The sequence below is a fragment of the Mugil cephalus genome, chromosome 6 (genome assembly GCF_022458985.1).
Source record: "Mugil cephalus isolate CIBA_MC_2020 chromosome 6, CIBA_Mcephalus_1.1, whole genome shotgun sequence".
In the NCBI taxonomy this organism is placed as follows: domain Eukaryota; kingdom Metazoa; phylum Chordata; class Actinopteri; order Mugiliformes; family Mugilidae; genus Mugil; species Mugil cephalus.
Genome location: NC_061775.1, coordinates 11,707,441 through 11,728,882, shown reverse-complemented (window position 1 = coordinate 11,728,882; position 21,442 = coordinate 11,707,441). Strand labels below are relative to the sequence as shown.

Sequence of the window (21,442 nt, the reverse complement as noted above, 5' to 3'; positions counted from 1 at the left end):
CACAGGTGCACAGCCGGCAGTCAGCGGGCAGAGAGAGTGGTTATACGTCTTTATTAAAAGTACAAGAGAGCAGCTTAGAGGTCGCTGTTCCCTGGATACACCACATCTATTTATTATCATTCCCCCACTGTGACCCTGCCTTTTATTTTAGCATGCTGATTCATCTGCTGCTCATCTCTTAAAAAACCACACAAGAACTCTAGGTTTACATTGCCATACTGCCGAGGCGCGAGGCAGGTTTGCTTCAAAGTGTGTGCTGTGAGATGCCGCGCGACATCAGTGCGTGCCCAAGAAAAAGTATATGTAGGCTACTGTAAAAGTAAACTATTTATGTGTGTTCATTTCATGCTCACAGACATCACCGCACTCCTTCTTCTGCCGCGAGACGTTCAATGTCTTGGCCAAAGAGTCTGTTTCACTTCCTTATAGTCAAATATTCGGGTGCTTTCTGGTGTTTCTCCGGTTGAGTTGTTTTGCTCAATTGACACAGCCTCGACAATTGCTGCCACTGGGGGAGTGTTTGTGGCAATATTCAGAATGTTCAAACTCTCTCGGGGGTGGGCGAGAAGCGTGACACAACAGACGCACCCTCGACCCGCAAAAAAAAAAGGAATCTGGGTGGAAATGTCAGAACAAGGCCAGAGAAACACATGGAGGAGGAGGTTATGGGGAGGCTTCTCGGGGCTGGTGGCTGTCAGTGTGTGTTTGCTGGGCGGCTGGATGAGGAGGGAGGGGGTCAGAGAGGGTGCAGGGTCAAATGTAGTTGCTTGATATCAATATCCTAGCAACTGAGAGTGAGTGATATCTTGTACAAGTGCAGCAGGGGATTGGTCAGAGAACTTCCACAAGCCCCTCCTATTTGTAGGGTAGTCTAAGAAAAAATACCTAAATTCAAAACATCTCTCAAACTTTCTCCACTCTGCACTGTACCCTCCGGCACTTTAATCCAGGCCTGTTTGTTTATTTATTTGTATATATATATATATGTATATATATATATATATACATATTTATTTTTTTTCCCTCTTTTCTTTAATTGTGTTTTTCTCGTAGCTCAAGCACATTCATCGATACATGTGCCTTCTAGACAGGCAGATCATTTTGAAGATCTCAACAAAGTGAAGTGTGGCATGACAACATGAATTCACCTTACACAGCTGTGCAGTATTACCCCGAGATCCCCTTTCATCGGTAAGTACCTTCATATTGTATTGACAAGCAGCATTCGTTTTCCTTTACATTAGAATGTGTCAGAACGAATGTGATGTTGACACGTGGTTTGTTTCACGCCAGCTCACCTTTATGTACAGCTGAAATATATTTCCAGACATATTATTCTGTATTTTAGTCTCAATAAGAGGATCGGAGTAGTCGCTGGCTGGGAATGTCCCTGCTCGTTGACCTGCGCTGCCTTTCAGGCGGATACTGTCTGACCTGAGAACAGTTGTGTCTGCCCAGATCCTCAGCTGCTTCTGGGTCGTGATATATTTATAAGTGTGGCATACTTTTGGCAACAATGCATGTGTAAAGGCCAGGCAGAGTTAATGGCAGGCCGATTCCAGGGAGCCATTCTTCAGATCCTAACTGTGAATTATTTCTTTATATCTGTTTTCATCAGTGTGAATGCACTTCAGGATATGTCGGATAACACAATGTGATCAGATTCCTTTCATTCAGATTCTATCTATCTATCTATCTATCTATCTATCTATCTATCTATCTATCTATCTATCTATCTATCTATCTATCTGTGTCTATTACTGATACATAATACATAGCAATACATTTTTATCACACATCATTTTTTAAGGTTTATTTCCTTGTAGTTGAGTTTACTTTAATAATGATGTGCTTTAACGATGCTTTAACCTAGAATTCTGCGCCGTGAGTCTAATAAAGCTATAATAATAAAATAAATGAATATGAAAATTTAAAAATATATATATATTATATAAATAATAAGATAAAAGCATAAATTTAAAATAAAAACAATAATTTTCTATCTATCTATCTATCTATCTATCTATCTATCTATCTATCTATCTATCTATCTATCTATCTATCTATCTATCTATCTATCTATCTATCTATCAAGAATCAAGAATCATTTAATGTCATTATCAAAGGACGCAAAACAATTCAGGGCGGGAGCTCCTGGCTTAAGTAGTGCAAATATGAACATTACAATAAGCACAATTAAAAATAAATACTAATACAGCTGCACGGATCTTTTCATATGAGTAAGTCAGCATGGCGGTGAGGTGGTAGATATCAACGGGTTGAGGGGATTCAGTATCAGCACATAGGTACTGACCCCCCCAAGTGACAAGTAATATTTTCATGTCTATTACCTTGTCTTTATATAATGATAAAAATGTTTTTAAACATTTTTTGATTTCATATTAGCCGTGTTTATTTCCTTGAAGTTGAGTTGAGGGTTGGGTGTTTTAAAATAATGCATGCATCAGTTAATTTTACATCAGCGCTGCAGATGCAGAAGCTGTTCTTCCAGAACAAAAAAAATTTTTTTGCTAAAAAAAAATTTTTAGCAAGGATTCTTTTTCCCTTTTTGCATTGTTTAGATTTTATTCAGTTCTCGGGTATCGAGGTATCTTTTTAGGCCCTCTAATTCTCTCCTCCCGCCATGTTTTCTTTGCATTCCAAACCTTAAAGGAATTTGCGCCTGTCCTTTAGCCCCAGCGGATTTGACTTCAGACTGTTTCACTTCTATAAAAGTAAGGGGATAAGAGGAGGAGAAACTTTGGGGCTTTCTATTGTTTTGCAGTCATGTCCCTCTTCCAGCCAGGGCTGACAGATGAGGGGGAGAAGGTCTTAGGGCTTTGAACGAGTGATTAATAAGGACACTGGAGAAGGGCCCCGATCGGCCGGGCTGTTTGTTTTGATTGCATTTTCATCGGCCGGTGTGCCCAACCTGCCAAGAGACAATGGCCATCCCTGTTTAGTGCTGACCTCTGCCCCAGTCTCGTCTGGAGGCGCTTGCGCTGTGTTTAAGTGGATGCTGAACAGCCTTTGCCTCGGGCTAACTGAAAACCTCTCTGAGTAACCAGACACCCAAAAGCAGACAAACAGAAAAGGGACAAACCCATCCAACTGAATGGTGTCTTAGTAAATTAAAGCTCTTTAAATTGATGACAAAGAGAGACAAATTGTTAGTTTAATCAAATCCTAAAATGAAACGTGTGGCACATGTGTAGGATAGTGTAATAATTTTTTGTGATCTACAGCCGATATTTTCATTTTTGTTGTTTGCAATCTACTGAAGCCTCTGTGATCTACATATTCAATTTATAAAACGTGTTTTACCTTTAATACCCTTTAATATCTTGAGGAAATATGAAGACTGCTTAAACTCAATTAAGCACAAATGTTAACTGTGTCACACAACATTCGGGCTAGGCCTCAGTTTTACAGCAAAAATTGAAAATGAATGTAGAGGCTTAGGCAGCTGCTCATGCTGAACCTGATACACAACTTTGGTGATTATGTTCTGGATGCTGACTGGTTAAAAAACAATCCTCTGAAGCGCAGATTAAAAGTGTTTTCAGACAAGTTAATGAGGTGTCAGTTAAACTAGTTCTTCCAAATAGCCGATTTCAAAGGACAATAAAGCCTGAATCAAATAGAGTTCAACTGACACAGAGGTTACTAGACTACACCTAAATCCTCCCTGCTCCTTGAACAGCCACCACACCTGCTCTACAAGCGGACTCCCTATTTGTGTGTGTGTGTGCGCCTATGTGCACGTGTGTGCGTATTTTAAGTCATTCATATTTGTTGATTTCTCCATGACTGGCACATTTACTTTAAAAAAAGGATGGACTCATTGTAGTATTTCCATGTATTGTAGTTTTTCTTGCAACTCTTCTTAACCGTTATGCTATTGAGAAATGCCGTTAGTAAAAATTAAAATCCTTAAAAAAAATCTGTACAGAAGTTTATTTGATTCCGACGATGCGATTCTTAAAATAACAACAATAATAATAATAAAAATCTCGCACTATTAAGCAGCATTTCTTTCAAAAGAGACATCAGAGGACTTTTATTTTATAAACCAGCATCAAGCCCCGTGCTTCCGGAATACCCTTTGTTGCCATGGCAATTAATAAGGAGCGCGGAGGCACCCAGAAAATTAAGTTTCACCTGCTGTCCCCTGAAGGTAAAAGTTGTTTTACAACTTTAGTTTCTGACATTATCTGAATGTCAAGCACAACTTCTGCAGGCACGGCTTTTTGTGCAGGGGATATGAAACGTCTAACCAGAGATCTATCTGTAAAACTAGAAAGGCTAGTTGGCTACTTGCTAAATGCTGCTTCGTTTAATTAACACTTTGAAGTAATCATGCAACCGTAGCTGGCTCGACGAATAACTTTGCTATAATATATTTTATATATAAAATGTCTAAGAAGCTTAGAAACTATATAAAACGTCTTAAATTAGGCCTCCTGACGAATTGGCTATTAGTTTGAGTAACGTTATATTTGTTTTCCTAGCTAGATCAAGCAATATCAAGAAACGTTTACTTACCTATTATTTAAGTTAATTCCTATAATGGCTTAACTCCATACTGCAGAACCAGTCTTAATGCATATGTTGGGAATCTTGTGCAAATATGATATATCATTAATAACCTCAGCAAGATGATTGCGGTTTGATTGCCAGACTCTGTATTGTGCTGGGCACAAGGAAAGTTGATTTTACTTATTATTGCAATAAGTATTGCCGTAAGTTGTAAATCATTGTTCCCCCCGAGCAATCAAAACTTCAGCATGATTCTAATATTGCATGAGCATCTAAATTTACTTAATATTAATTTTGGCTCGACTTAAATTATCTGTGGGCGTAATCTATGACATCCCTGACATTTCTTCTAAACTCTCTAGTCTCCCACATGTGTGCCTCCTGCATAAGTTGAATTATTTGCATCATTAGATATGCCTGTGTTTGTAAGTCAGGTATTAATATCATTCATCACGCAGTGTTGGGGAATTCCAAAACCTAAAATAGTGCCAGCTTCAGATTATGGCCGCCCCATCAACCCCCCTCCCAAGCTCGTCCAGCTGTACACATACCAGAAGTTGTAGCAGTGCTATCATATAGACCGCGGGGGGAATTCCGCCTGTCTCAGACTGCAGCGTGCGCCACTTCAGCTGGAACAATGGCAGGCTGAGCTATGAAGCAGGTGTAATGTTTCAAGGGAGCAGGTCAAAGTGCCTCTGTCTGAATGGTGCATAATCACCATTATGTGTAGTACAAATATTCAGTATTATGCAGGCTGACTTTTTCACAATGGAAGTGCTCTTCATGAATGGCTGCCAGCAGGACTCCTCCTCCTCCTTCCCTCCGCTGGCTGGGTGGCCAAATCTCAGCCGCGCACATCAACATTATATCCTGAATGCTAGCTGACTTTGCAACTTTGAAAACTACCCATTAAATAGTTTTTCCCTTTTTCAAAAATGCCAGCAGTTAAGTATTGGGAATAAAGTTATCACGCGTTATTATGTCTCTCTGCAGACTCAGGGACCCCTCATCTTGTTTGTCCTGGAGAGAGAGCTCATTCCTCACCGCCATGTCTCAGAATCAGTCAGCACAGACTGACTTATTCAGCCAAGATGTGTTCAACCAATTGTTTGATATGCTGGACCAGTAAGTGAACACTACAAAAACACACACTACCGGTCAAACATCTGGACACACTTTCTCATTTAATTCAGTGAGGAAGTGTGTTGAAACTTTTGGCTGATAGTGTACACTGACTTCAGTGACTTATAAAGAATGTGCACGTCAGCTGTTTTTCAGTGTTGTTTGTGTGCATTTCAGATCTGCCATTCATTCAGTCCAGCCCATTGAGCTGAACTTCACAGACAGTCCAACAGATGGGTCTACAGGAAACACCATTCAAATCAGTATGGACTGCATAACCATGCATGAGCCAGAAGACATGTTCTCTGTAAGTACTTAGGCGTAGGAGGAAAGCACCAGTTTCTTTTTTTTGATGTTGCTTTTCAGGCCCCACTGCTCACCATAAACCACCATAATACCACTACATTCCACACACAAGTGCAGAAGGCTGCTTTTATTTTTATTTTTTTCTCCAGTGCTGTTATTTGTTTCCTTTATTAATATATGCACCTTCTGAGGTTACTTTCATTATGAGTTGTTGGGGCTTCCACTGGTAAATCCCATAAGTTTTAAAACACAGAATCGACTTTCAGCTTTCATATTGACAATGGAATTTCCCTGAGACAGTAAAATTCTGTGCAGAGCATTTCCGCATGCCATATCTGTTTTTATCTGAGATGTTGTCTGAAAAAAATCATGATATAATCTCATTTAGCTTGAGCTCTGCTTGACCTGGGTGGCCCCTCTGAGACAGGTAGCTCTCAGTGTCTGTTGATAGTAAAAATGTGTGATTAGGCTCAGTCACATGACATATCCCTGCCTTTATCTTTTTGTTTGTTTTTTAATGAGTGGAGAGAGAGACAGAGATTTGCCTGCATCGCTCAGTCCTACAGTGAGCTAAAACACTTTGAAAGGTTCTGGTTTTAGACGTGTATTCAGTATGCTGTATGGAGCTCCCTTCTGTTTGACCTGCGGTTAGGGACATATCCTTGTCAGTTCTGCTGCTCAGGGATTGTGTGCATGTTCCCCTCCCAGTGCAGGAATGCCGTTGTCCAGCCAGCGTGGAAAAAAAAAATAGCAAATAAAAATTTTGTTTAAGGAGCTGAGTAATGTTACCCTGCTTATCCCCCGAGGGGGCTTGTGCTCTCTTGAACTGGTGATTAATGGCCCCACCCCCACCACCCACTTTCCTCTGCACCTAAGAGGGGTGTGGCGCGCGTTGATTGGCACGCCAGCAGCTCAGGCATCATCTATGCGGAGCTAAGAGCTCGCTGACATGGCGACTTGCCAATCACCAAGCCCGGGTTGTTATTACCAAGTCAGATGTCTGTTTTGATGAAAAGCTCTGGTGGGCAAACCCACGTTCTCCCTGCCCCCTTTCCTCCACCACCGTGTGGAGGTGTGCCTCTTTCATGAGTCATTAGAATGTAGCTCACTGTTTAGTGCCCTGGGGGACTTATTTGTATTGTGTAGGGTTTATGTTTAATCTGAAATTCCTTTTTCTTCTGATTTTTTTTTTCAGTAGCTTCAGGGCAACAATTTAAAGGAGCACCTGCCTCTCTTGCAAAGGTCTCAGCTCTCATCTATCAGTACGTGTCTTCTCCTAGCAAAGGTGGGGGAACAAGGGGGAAGGAGAGGGGGAAGGCGGATAGAATAACACGGAGGAAAGTGGCAGGAGAAACGCTATATCCCACCCCAAACAGCTGATTTTACACCTGATCAACTCTCTGATCAGCTGAGCGTGGAAGATTCTTGTGTCACTGCCTGGTTCAATTAAAACTACTTAACAGTGCAGACACTGAATTGACACACAGCATCTATGAAATCTAATTACATGTTTGTGTTTGGATTTGGACACACCTTGTTTATCCAGTGAGTGATTATTCAGATGAGTAGTTTTGTGTTCGGTTTCCTAAATTTAACAGAACTACAGTCTCTTCTTAATAGATAGATCTGTATTTGAATTAAATCTATCTTGCCCCATTTTTTGTCTTGGTGTATAGATATTTTATGTATCTTTACATCCACACTTTAAAGCTTACGTAGGGTTATTAAGACGTGTTGCTATATTTAATCCGGTGTAACTCTGTGAATAAAAATACCAAACCATAATACATTCTTTATTCGTTTTTAATGCCATCAGATTTAACTGAAGCACATGAAGAATAGTTTTAAAGGTGTAACAACAACAAGAAACCGGTTCTTTTTGTTATCCGATTACATAACGTTTGAAGGACAAGCACTATCATTTGTATTTTTTTCTTATATTTTCTTGCACAAGATTAAACTGTACTTTGACACGACACATATGGGCATAATATGCCAGGATCAGCTGAACATGTAGGTCGTGAACACATCAAAAATCCTTCTTATAATTAATTTATATTGCTTTAAATGGCCTTTATAAAATATTAGTTATCAATCTTTTTAAAATGAATGTTCAGCAGCCTCTCGCCCGATGCCAGCTGGGAGAGGCTCCAGCAACCTCCGTGACCCTAGTGCAGGATTAAACGGTACGGAAGATGACATGAGATGAGATGTTCAGTAGGACTGTGATGTGTTTACTTGTGTAACCTTTTATATCGAAGCGAGGAATAGAAGAAAACTCGATGATGAGACAGTGTTTGATAAGAATAATTATTGTTCAAGTGTGACCAAATCTTTGAAAGAACAAATCTTATAAAAGTTAAAACTAAAGTTCTGTCTTTGTTGGGACGTGACAACAACACTTGCATGTAAATTCAATACCAAATCTGAACATTAATTTAACATCATCCACTGATATTTGTATGTGATACCAGTATTTATTCCAGCTTCTCATTGGATATATAGATATACTGTTCAGTTAAAGCCTTTTTTGAAAAAAAAAATAAATAAATAAATACTGTAGATAAAGCCTGTCATTATGGTTCTATAGTTGTTCATATAAACTACTACAATGCCTGTAGTTAAAGTAAAGGCAAGAAATAAGAACAGTGGATTGTTGCCGTACTTTTCTCTGGTTGTAATAATTCAGTTTATGTGAAAATGTATTTTACTTTGGTGTTTTTCTCATAGAAATACATGAAATAAAATTGTGACGTTACAGCCTGCTTTGCAAAGAAACAATACAATTTGGTGTTGCCATTGCAGGTTACAGTGCTTCAAAAGTGACTAATTAAATATTATTTTAAGCAGTTAAGGTAGTTTGACCAAAAGCAGCTTACATTTGTTTTTGAGTATTTTAGGATTTGCTGTCAGGTGACTGTGGGGATTTCAGTTGCCACCCAAGGGATGCTCTCTGTCGCTCTATTGACTGCTTGCGTCTGTCAGTGTGGATGGGAGCTTACTGTGTTTTTAGGTCAGGTGTCCGTGGCTTCCCTGCCACTGTAGCCTGATACCTGATACTAAACTAATCTTGCTGACTTTAGGAACAGGCACTTTAAAAGGAAAAAACTTTAGTAAAGCCCTTTTTTGTCTGAGCCTCTGGATCTGCTTAGCCTCTGCCTGGTCTGCCTCAGTTTCTCACCGCTGTAGCCTTCAGAGTGATGCAGTTAAAAGAGATGTGACTACATTCATTGATATATAGTTTAGGATTGCTAGGTGATATGTTATCATTGAAGATTTGTTCATGATTGTACTAATCCACGGCCTACAACACATTAATCTGTTGTTTTTTTAATTAATAGAACTGTTAAGCTTGGTGTAGTCATTGGCTTTGTTATTTTTGCTTTGTTATTTTTATGTTTTATTAGTTTTATGGAGAAAAAACATGTAAATTAGACAAGATAAAATAGTTCTTTATTGATCCCCATTGGGGAAATTCTGTTTTAATTCATGGACCCACTGCACTTTTTGCGGTGTGTGTTTCAGTCTGTCCCGCTTGAATACAGTTACTGTTGTATATTTTGTCTTACCCTAACACTGAGTACTCTAACTTCTTTTCAGTCAGTGTCAGTGTTGATTTAGCATAATTAGACGTTTGTTCAGCTAAACTAATTATCACCCCCAAGAGGTCTGGCTGGGCCCTCACTGAATATTGGTGCCTACGGAGGCCATTGAATTGAGCTCTTTAAAGTGTTGATTTGCCTTTTGTGAGGGGCTGACCTGCAGGCCTGCAGCCTGGGGCCTTGGGCCAGAACAGGGTGTGGCTGGTGATTGGAGACTGACTTCACATCATAGCTGTGCTTAAGATTTCAGACAGCTTTCAAATCATTCAGACCACAGGCCAAGAGATTTAGCCCTCTGGATATGTAGTAATAGAAATGATTTGTGCTCTGCCATTCTCCTCCCTTCAGCTACTATCCACTCGTGTGACCCCAGTGCATATTTTTCACTAATTATTTCTCTAAAATAGTTAAAATTTTAAATGATAATATGCTTTCTTGTTCCTAAGCTCTGTGTTCTGTGAAGTCCATTAGACTTAAAAGTCCAAGCATTTAATGTAACAAACATTCCTGCAAATTTACTGCTCTGGGGCATTTTTTATTTATTTTTAAATCAGTTTTCTGGCTAAAATATTGGAGATAAAATAAAACGTATAAAACTAAAGTTAACTGTTAGGGTCAGTTTTATTGTAGGTGTTACATTTACACGAGAGCGAGCTGGTGAAACAATGCATGTTTTGAAAACAGATCTACATCAGTCATCTCTGGTAGATACAAGCAATCTACAGGAGTCACATTGTTTTTCTGGGGGGTTCTCCATTCAGATTGCTTAGGGTCAGGAGAGGAAAGCAATTCTTATGCTAACTAATTATTGCAAGTTTACTCTCCCAACCCCAGACCACTGCTGCCAGTCTGTGGCCTGCTGGTCTGCTGTGGTTATTAGTGGTGTAGTGAATCCACTTAGATGCTTTTTTAATGCATTAAATGAAATCTGAGAATGAAATATTTTGGGTGTAACTGATTTAAACGTTGAAGCTAAGGTGAGAAACAAATCCTCAGTATAGATGTTATATAATATATTTCTGCACAATCAGGTTCAAAAAGTAAAATGAGAAAAGAAGTAAGACGCATGCATTGACCATTTTTGTTGTGGTCGAGATTGAGCGCAGCTGCAAACTGCATGAATTATTTAATTTCCCAACATTTGCCTCGGAGGAGCTCTGCAACGCTTCAAAAGAAGGATAAGGAGACGGTGCTGCTTCCAAAAGATGGGTGTGGACTGGGACAGGTAGCACCTTAGACCCCTCCCCTCTCTCCCAGGTATATATGACCTTCTCACAGATTCCTATAGGAGCTTCTGCTTGTCCACTTTGCATTTGTAGTCCACACCACTCCTTTTGAGTGAGGAAAAGAGATTTGTGGAATCCTGGAGCCAGTGGAGCAAACAGCAGCAGCTCTGCTCAATCTCAGCGCCAACATGTTGTACCTGGAGACGGGGACCACACCATCTTACAGCGAGGTAAGACTAACGGAGGAACTGGTAATGGAGCATCAGCTTCGCATTCCTTTGGATGGTTCCCCGGACCTCCATGGCGTAGACAGCAGAGAGCAAGGCCTTACATTTTAGCGTTCAGAATATACAGAACCATTAAGGATTTGTATAGTCCTGCTTTCTGGACTCTCGTTCATTCCCGATCAACTAAAACAGACTATGACAATATAGCCAAATTGGTTTTTAAAATCAAATAATAATTAAATAATGGGTAGAATTATTCCCCAGTTTTGATATTTTGCCTCCGACGGAGTGTTATGTGTTTTTGTGAACATCTGTGTGTGCGTCTCTGTGAGAATCCAGACAGCAGGGAATGTAAACACCTGGAGAATCTCTTGGAGAATATTTCCTTATTGGGAAATGGCTGCTGTCTGGTCGGACATCGATATAGTCCAAAAATGTTATTCACTAGTCTGGTTGTTATTTGACAATGTTTTTTAATGTTATAAAATGTGGCTTCTAAAAGACCTTTTGATTTTCTGTGGTGAGACGTTCCTGTTCAGTGGACGCAGTCTTTCATGGAAGTGGTGAAGAATAAAAAGATATGGAAACAAAGTATCAAGCATAATTTAATTAAAAACAATAATGATGTTATTAGTGGGGTCCTTGTAAAATGAGGCATTTTTTTCTGAACTAAAAACTTTTTTTCATCTCATATATAAGCCTCTGAGTGTTTAGGGAAATAAAATCTGTGATTCCTTTCCCATTTTTTGCTCTGAAAGTACAAACATAAGGATTGATGGATCTGTGTTTGCACAGCCCAATGTCAAACACTTTAAAAGAGTTTATGTTTGCTTATAGATAGATCGATAGATATGAAAAATCATTTTGGCCTGAAGTTAACACACGGTATGATTTCTACTGCGTAGAATCAGGCAGTGACAAAACTGGTAGTTTTCCACCAGTTCTATTTAAGCATAAGCAAGCAGAAAAATGTCCCTTAACATATCTGAGATGCAGCAAATTGTTGTCCATAAGTTTAGTCTTTGTGAGATTCATCTTCTAGATAGTCAGTCGGGATCCCATTTTCCTTTTTCGCGGCTTCAGTCAACTGTTGTGATTTATCTTTTCTTTTCTCCAAACAAATTCCACATCCAACCACCATCCTAAATACTAAGGCGAGCGAGCGGTGAAAGATTCTCAGATTGCAGGTTGAAGATAGCAGGTGTGTCAGGTCACTGTCTTTTAAGTTGTTGAGCAGGGGGTCTTTAAGTGGTGTCCAGCTCAGTCCCTCCAGTGTGTGAGGTATCGGGTTCCCCCCGTCCCCAGTCTCCTGGGAGCCGCTGCAGCCATTAAAATGTGGCTAGCCAGGCGTTGCTGTTTAGTCCGGGGTCGTAATTGCTTTAATGGTATGTTGATGTAGATACAATCACCTGCTCTGCCCACCCCAGCAGGTATAAGGTGCAGATAGACCCCCACCCAGCCCCACCTCAACTCCAGCCCTGTTGAGCCTTTAATGCCCCCCACCCCTGTGGTCACTCATTACACACCCCTAGATATTCTTATGTGCTGGCTAAAGGAACATGGAGGAGGTCAGCAGAGTTAGGAATGGGAGCTATTTGCCCCTCAGGCGAGGTCTGCTCTGGTTCCTGTCGTCTCTCGGTGGTTCAGTCGTTTTTCGGTGCACATTGTGACTGTGTTACAGTAACAGCATCAGGATAACTCATGTAGATTCAGATATACATTTAAAACTTTAACTGACTTTCAGTATAAAACGAGCAATATGTCTTCGCAAAGATAATAGAATCTCTTCTTCTTGTGACATTAATCACAATCATTATCTACATTATCTACTAAGTAATAAATACAGTATATTAAATGCTCTAATTCATATGTCTGCGTAGACCATATGAGATGTGTTGACAGTAACTTTTAAATGCCGATGTGTGTTTAAAATATCTTTGATAGGCGTTGAGAATTCAGATTCCTCCACTGAAAACAGACGGGGGTCAGCGGGACTCTTTTCCTGCTGGCCTGAAATGTTTACACGGCATTTAAGTCAGGCAAAAAATGAGCTTGCAGGTCTGAAACAGACAGCACAGCCTCTAACAAACTTTATTAAAGACTGTTGAGGATGTCAAGACCGCTGATTTACTGTGCTTGTGCTTAGCCGCTTGACATCCCAAAGGCCTAAACACAGCGTCAGCTATAAGCAGAAGGAATTTTTAAGAGCTGCTAAAGTGGTTATTAAATGGTTGCTGTATTATAGTGGAATAAGATCTGATTAAAGGAAGCGAAGAGAAGGCCTAAATATCCCTCACACAGCCCTTTTTAAAAGCTGATATCCCACTTCCAGCCAATTAAACATTACACCATCATGAGTTTAGGTGAATCTGGTCAATTATGGCTTTCTCCTCAAATCCTCATCTTTGATCCTTATATTCATTTAAACTATGCGAAGCATTACGGGGGCCCTGTATTTAATGTTAAGTAGTCTATGTCAGGGATTCTGCTTTGTGTTTCAGCTTTTAACTATCTTTGGTCTCTGGCCAGCATAAACCTTTTCTCTAGAACAATAATTTGGCATTGATAATTGGTGGCTGTCACCTCCAACATAGCAGCTGCCAGCATCAGGTACTGGGGGAGGCCGTGTCATCTCCCAGCGGCTGAGCGCCTCAGTGAAATTGCACCATAGTTCAAAAGAGTCACTCCAATATATCATGATTGCTCACTCATCACATACGGGAAAGCAGTCCAAACAGGAAATTAAGTCACCCCCCGACTTACATACAAAACGAGGCATATTTTCATTTTCTAAATGAACTGTCATAGATATTTGCGCAATTGATAAGCTTTTATTATCTGTAGTAACAACAGCTCAAACCACGCCCGCTTTTTCTTTTTTTTAATTCTGCATGGGGATCGGATGCACAGGTCCACTCTTCAGCCTATTGAGTTTAACCCTCTATAAGGCATGTGTGTAATTAGGTCTTTGTGAGAGAGCGTGTGTTTGGGGAAGCCTCTTCCTGCGAAAGGCTGAAGGATCTCCAACAAAATGGAGTTTCCTCCGTTTCTTTGTGTGAGTGTGTGTGTGTGTGTGTGTGTGTGTGTTCTATTCACAAATCACTTGTCTCCTAACACCTGCATGCCCAACATAATTGTTCTCCAGACAAGCTCCTATAAGCTCTGGTGTCATTGTTTCCAGGGGGTTAAGCAGCCTTACGCTGCACACACACACAGTGACCCTCATCCATACAGCTCGCTACCCTGTGGCGCTGCTTCACAAGTATGCTGAGGTTGACTCGGATGACCTTTCTCAGGTGTGTCTGTCTGACTGTGTGAGTCTGTGTGTTGTACATAATAAGCACTGTTATTGTTCCCTAAGTTCTTACATTGAGTAACAGTTAAATAAGGAGTGTTTTGTTGGTCATCTGGTACAACACCTGGCAGTACAGTGGGTGTAAATCAGACAGCTGTGGTCAACCGTGCTTGAAATAAACAAGAGGCCCTGGAGAGATTAATGGCTGTCTAAAGAGCGAGAGCCATAGCACCTCGTCCAGGAATGTGCCATTTATAAATGGAAAGGAATGGGGTGACTGGCAAGCAGAGCAAGCAGAAAGGGGCTGGCTGTGACCCAGGAGAATTCTCCATCCTGTCTAAAGGCGGATATTTTAATTCCACTGGTCCTGTCGGAATAGTTTTGTCGGTGGAAAGGGGAAGATGAAAGTTTGGTGGTAGCATGTCATTATTGTTGTATTCATTTGATACATTCTGATAAAATATTTTTTATATTTTTTAAACATTGATGTTTAATTTATATGGTCAGTTATCATCTACCAGTCTGTATCTAGAACTTCACTCTTTCTCATGTTCTCAGCATAAAACTAAACAACTACCTTTTTTCTGTATGTCCAATAAAGATTATTCAATTCTGCATTTGATTTTAAAGAGTGTTATGTCGCTCATGTTGAAGCACCTTTAAATCCTTCCGTAATGACTGACCATTTGTTCCCCTTGTCTCCACCCCTTCCCTCTGTTGTGCCTCCAGTCACAGTATACAAACCTGGGGCTCCTGAACAGCATGGATCAGAACATTCAGAACGGTGGCTCAACCTCCACCAGCCCCTACAACAACGACCATGCACAGAACAACGTTACCGCTCCGTCACCCTACGCCCAGCCCAGCTCCACCTTTGATGCCCTTTCTCCCTCACCCGCCATCCCATCCAACACAGATTACGCTGGGCCCCACACCTTTGATGTGTCTTTCCAACAGTCTAGTACAGCAAAGTCTGCCACCTGGACGGTAAGACCCTCATTCATTGAGCAGTTTGTGCTTAAAGTTTCTTTGGTTCCACCTCTATATCCAGACACTGGCTCCTAGCCAGCATCCGTAACATTAGCAAGTTTATCTCAGTGGGATTTTTTCCTGGAGGATATTTTTTATTGGCTTTCCTTAAAAGTTGAAATATGTCCCAGGAAATTTATGCAAATACTCTTACGTAAACCCGACTCAGAATCATCCTTAAGGACAAGCTGTTCCTTCAGGACCAGTTTCAGCTGGATAAGAGAATCAATAGTCAGTATATCTTAAACAGGAGCAGATTGGCTCCGTAGAAAGAATGAAAAGCAATGCTTTAAGATAGAGACAGGTAAGTTGTCAGTCACAACGAGCTATTAGTGGACTTGAAAAACTAAATACATTGTCTGTTGGACTGAGCAATTCTATTTTTATTCTTTTCAGTTTTTCCGTGTCTTATTATCAAGCTCATACCTGTCATCAAAAACAGGTCATCATATGAGGCAGTGACTTGTCAGTGTAGAGGTTAAAAAGACACTTTTACCCACGAACTCCTTATCTCACTGCTTGTGCTCTAGGCAGATTTAACTGTTCAGGTGTACAGTATCTAAAAGTCCTGCGTTACACAACTACATCTTGCAGGAAAGAATGTCACTTGAGATATAGCGCCTGAAATCATTACTGGACCCCGGGCATTTTTTTTCCTCCTTGCTTACAGAGGAAAAACTGAAGCGTCCAGTCTCGCTACATATGCTGGCCTCAATGGGAGACACTCACTAAAAAAAAGGCAAATAAATTGTGGATGAATAAATAACATGGATAAAGGGTTAAAAAAAAACTCAACTACCTTTCCGTCTTCCACACTAAACCTGTTTTAGCCGCGCTCTTGCCTAATCCAAGCGTCAATTCAATGACAACTGGGTCTAAGTTCAGGGAACTTGGTTGATGACAGAGGTAAACAGTTTTAATCGTTGCTCCAGGTGTGGTGATGCCCCATGCAGCTAGATGTCACCGTGCGATGCTCAGTAAAGCTACACAACCAGCTCCTCCTGCTCTGTCATTATTCATGACAGGGCCAGGGGACAGCTGTTGCATCAGTGCCCCACCTGCTTAGTTGTTTATGTGTCTATTCTGCAGCGCTGGTCTGTGCAGACATAGTCTGTCAAGTTCTGTGTATTAATGCACCCTAGCGGACAACGTCGGTGACAAAGTTTTGTCACTGTACGTGTGACACGCCTTTCTTTAAAGATCAGTTTTGATTGGACCAAGAGACTTGGAAGTTGGGGAGAGTGGGACATTAAAGCGACAGCCACCACTGCACGAATCACAAATATCATGTAAAAACTACTAGAACTTCCTTCTGAGGCGAAAGATTGTCAAAAAAATTAGTGAAATGGACAAGGTTAATAAAAATGTAATTGGTGTTAGACTGATAATTAACAGCACATCCAAGTCATCCCAGGCCAATGTGTCAAAAAGGGACTGTTGGAAAAAAAAATCCTACTGAGCTTACTGCACTGACTTTAAAGGACTGCACCTTCCAAGTGAAGTCAGGGAGTGCTGGGCGATCTCACCTTAATACCTTCACCATGCCAAGTGTGGGATTGTGACATTTATCCATTTCCCACACTGCCTCACTCATCCCTCTCATTTTCACAGTCCAAAAACAAAAGTGTTTGCCTGATGTGCAACTGTGAGGCAGCTAAGAGTGTGGTTTGCGAGAGGCACGCCCCAGAGCCATTTTACGACATAACCCATCATAGACACATGTAGTGAAACAGACTGTGTCCCACAGTCACAACACATGATGCAAGACTGGTTTGATTGGTCCGACTTAACGTGGAAAAGTAGTGGATTGCTGCTTATTATCCTTGCACAAAGTGATGTGTATATCTTCCCATGAGCGAATCGACAAAAATTAAATTTGAACAGTATTCCTGTTTGAATTCTTGAACAGTAAAATTCAAAACTACATAAAAAAAAGTGTAATTTGGGTTTATTCCCTTCATATTCTCCTGCATAAGAGACCATTTAATATAAATAGCTACAGAAAAGACTCACTTAATCTCCAATTTAAATGTCAGCATGTCTTTACCTAACAACCAAATGTAGTCATTCCTGTCAAAGATGATTTTTCAGGACATAAAGACCCTGTTTGGTTGTTCAGATTATTTTCCATATTCCAAATTCTAAATATTATAAGGCTGGTTCTCATCTCAAAGTAGGCCCCCCCTCACCTGATCTCAAGAAATCTTTGGCAAAGCTCCTATAATCTCAACCCAATAGCTCAACTGCTGGACTGATGGACTGAAGCCAGAGAGCCACTGAAGATGTCACCACACAGCTTTGCTCTGCGCATAGATCTGCTAATGCTCCCTTTTTGAAGACCTGTGGGATCTTCCATGGGACTTAGTGGACTGTGTACTGTACTTTTTGATGACTGTTCTTATGGAGACACACCTAATCCCTAACCCACACCTTAACCTCTTCCTGTCTGGAATGACTGTGACACACAGAGAAAGGTGCAACACGTCAACATTTCCCCGAACTGTTCCCACACAGTTTCCTTGTTGCCACTCCTGCCGTCTCCATGGTGTTCCCTCCTTTATCATTCAGTTTGAGAAAGAAAAAAGAAAGAAAGAAAAAAAAGAAACACTTGTCCAGGTCAAACCAATACACCGGTTAGAGATGTTACATCTTCTTTGCTTTACTAAATTAATGGAGTGTTGAAAAAGAGGGAACCATTGTTGCTATTGATGCGACTATTGTGAGACTGAAGATTGGTTGTGTTTGCCGTGTGTATTAACCACCGCATACACTCAAAGGAGAGGAATGTCATGGCTTGGGCTATCACTGGGACGCTGTAGAGCTCAGGGGGATTACAGTAATGGATTGAGGGCCTGTAGATAATACTTGTGTAAATACTGTGTGCCTCTTTCCTGAACCCTGCGCTCTTGGAGTGGGCTCTGTCTTTTTGAGAGAGTTAAGCTTGATGGTTGCATCTCACATTGCGCCGGAGGAGGAGGAGAGTCCTTGAAAGAGAAGAGTGTTCCAGCGAAAGGCGGCAAGACTCAGCTTGTCCCTGGAACATCTGCGGGCCCGTCCCACGCCTCACGAGATGGGGCTGAGACTTGTTTGTGTCAAGAAGCTTGTCACGACTCGCCCATCACAGAGAGACAAGCCCTGCAACTACAGATGGGAAAAGGTAGAAGGGAAATTTTTAAAAAGGCTGAGTTGAAAGGGTTTTATGATATGAACTGTGGGATTTGTTTCTCTATAATATCCGAGGAAAAGCCCGTTCTCTCTCAGTTTGGATTCTTTTTTTCCCTTGAACATACAACCCTGTGCACATAGCTGTGGTCTTTCAGCTCAATGGAAAACACAATCATACTGTCTTGGTATGATTATAAAAGGCAGAGCTGGATAAGACATTTTGGATTAAAACTAACCAACTATGCTGAGTTCATGACAGCTCTCAACACAACAATCATTGCTGCGTTTTAACTTAAGACTGGAAAAACATGTTCACAGCTTTATACTTATTTGAAAGATAACTAGAACCAAACCAAGCTTTTGGGAATTATTTTACAGATTTTTAGCAATTCCTCAATGTTTGGCTACTCATTTGAACATTTTCATATTTCCTCCAGAACCTTTTCCCGCCTTTTGGGATTTTATTTTCAGTTCCAAACGTCGCTGAAGTTGTAGTCATAGGTTCCTGGTGACGACAAGGGTTAGACTGGACAATCCCAGAACAGACAGATCAATATCTGACTCTGTGTCACATTCCAGTGTACAAGTTCTCTCTGACAGGTGTTGTCATTGAGTTTGCTCTTAATACTAAGGTTTTCAGTAAACTTTGATCTTTTAGAGGGGGAATGGAAACATTTTTGTTTCCTAAAATGTTCAGTTTTACCACTTTTAAATGTTCTTCCACAAAGCAGGTGCTTTGCTTCTGTTACAGAGAAAAGAAGAGAGCGGAAAAAACTCTTTGGATTATTGTTGAATTAAACAGGTTTGGGAGAAGCTGTAGGCAAGACATGACATGTCAGGTATGAAGAAGACAAGACCAGAGGCGCCAAACAGTGCTTGTTTAAGGCCTGATGTTTGTCAGGACTTGACTTCTGCATGCGCCCGCAGCGCCTGTCAGGGAGAAAAGAACGCTACAGCTGTGGGCCTGTCTCAACCTGCGCCGCACAGGAAATGTATGTTTGTGCGTTCAAATGGCCTGTGTGTTAGAAAGTAATTGCACAGATGTAGTATGGTCCAAGCATCGGATCAAATTGTATGTTGCACGTAGTCACATCATTATTATGGACATACTGTACTTTCATTGTTGGGTTAGCTTTCAAACTGCAGCCTTGTCGGCCACGCGGCACTGAACATGTTTGTCCAACTGCATTGTGCGGCTTCAGTCGGAGTGTGTTGTGTTTGTAAATACGGCCTCTTTAGGTCATTCTTCAGTTCCCTCCGCCTTAATGCCACATGTGCCACTTGAACTGTGTGTCAGGTGTGGCTCTTGCAAACACCAACAAAAGTTCTCTTTCAAATGATTGTGATTAAGGAGCTCTGCATTGTGCGCTGTGTGTTCCTTGGCTGTGTAATTCACATTGTGACCAATGAAAGGCTCATAATTACATGTTAACACCTGAGCACCGCACCCTGAGTGAGCCACTGAATCCCATCAGTCAACTGGCTGTCCTCCACCCTGAACACTGTTGGTGCCGCTTTCAGCAATCAGCAGCGGCTCCTGCTCTCACTGCTGAGCAAACACGGCACCAGCAGCACATAGTTGTATACTCAAAGTTTATAGCTCCAGGGCTGGGATGGTTGAGTGTGTGCCTGCGTGTGTGTGCGCTCGCGCACGCATATGCGTGTGTAAGTTTGAGACAGTAGGATATCATCTAAACAAACTTTGGTTTTCTGTCTCTTGCACATCTCTGATTAGATCTTAGTGCTCTGAGTTTGTGCTGCTTTTGCCTTCAGCTACACAAAACCAGCAGTCTGTAATTATTCAAAACACCACACACTGACCCTTTACACAACACTTCTCTCCCTGTCTTTGCCTCATAATCTCTTGCTCTCTCGTTTGCTCTTTCCCCGTCTCTCTGCTTGGCTTCTCCACCTCATTTAGCTGATTGACAGAGGCGTACGGGGAGTATCAGGTTAGGAGCGAGGGGACAACTCCAACCATTCATCTTCCTTTTTTTTTGTTTTCTTTCTTTCTTTTTTTTTTTTTTAAGAGGAGTTTTGGGAAAGCTGCTTTGATTTTAAGGAAGTGTCAGTTCAGTCATTGTGTTGACGTACATGTCTCAGAGCTTGAAATGTTCTTATCAGTCAGTGTATCGTGGTAACTAGATGTGTTCATGCGCAAATGGGCAATCAAAACACTTGATACTATTTTATTTTTGCAACCTCGCTATTTGCCATAACATTTGATGTTATCTTAAGCAGCGAATGTTTGAAGCGCTGTGTAGTGCCGTGCCATTATAATGAGATCACTTGAGGAAAGTGGTGTAGCTGAGAATTGGGGTTACTATTAATTTTATTCTAAGCAGATTCCGCGTCGGTGGGTAAAATGCAGAGAGAGAGAGAATACGGGAAAGGGGGACGAGAAGGTGCTCTGTTTTGGGTTTGTCCTGATGAAAGGAAAGGTTGCGCCTGGGGAGCAGAGTCAAAAATGTCTGTGCCAAGCTTGTGTAATACTTATAGTCAGCACAGGCAGGTACTGGGATGAGCTCCTTTTCATTGGAACCACTCTTAATAGAGGCGGAATTTTATGTTGCATTGTTCTCGAACACAGCCCCGAGCGGTTTTCACAATGTTCACTTTTCTTCACTCAGAAATGAACCTGACAGGGAGATTTTCCCCTCCACCCCCACCCAGTGTCTTGTGCACATAAAGATTTAGAGCTCTGCTTGCACAGCAGTGATTTGAATGGCTTGTTTACACAGTTGGGTTATGCCTATTAGTAACGATTCAGCCTTTTTGATGGCTTACTGGTTATCAATTCTAACAGTGCCAGGGATCAAGGTACATCCATTATTCATTACTCTTGGCGTGCAAACTTGAATGTGTTCCAGTTTTTGTGAGCAACCATAACATTTTGGCACCAGTCATCGTGGATGGATCTGCTGTGACTCT

The 21,442-nt window shown here is 41.1% G+C and overlaps 1 protein-coding gene across 5 annotated transcripts in view; it reads left to right on the top strand.

Moving 5' to 3' along the window:
- Positions 1 to 928: 928 nt before the first annotated feature.
- The window catches only part of tp63 (tumor protein p63), a 28,420-nt gene continuing 7,906 nt past the window's right edge, over positions 929 to 21,442 (top strand). For 2 of the 5 annotated variants that reach the window (XM_047586161.1, XM_047586160.1), the window contains exons 1-2: positions 10,867 to 11,025; positions 15,047 to 15,304. In XM_047586161.1, coding sequence (XP_047442117.1) covers positions 10,984 to 11,025; positions 15,047 to 15,304 — 300 coding nt within the window. In that variant the 5' untranslated portion in view covers positions 10,867 to 10,983. Of the gene's footprint in view, positions 1,192 to 4,091; positions 4,178 to 5,532; positions 5,665 to 5,838; positions 5,969 to 10,866; positions 11,026 to 15,046; positions 15,305 to 21,442 lie in introns of those variants that run through there. The other 3 variants (XM_047586156.1, XM_047586158.1, XM_047586159.1) reach the window with 3 other exon arrangements.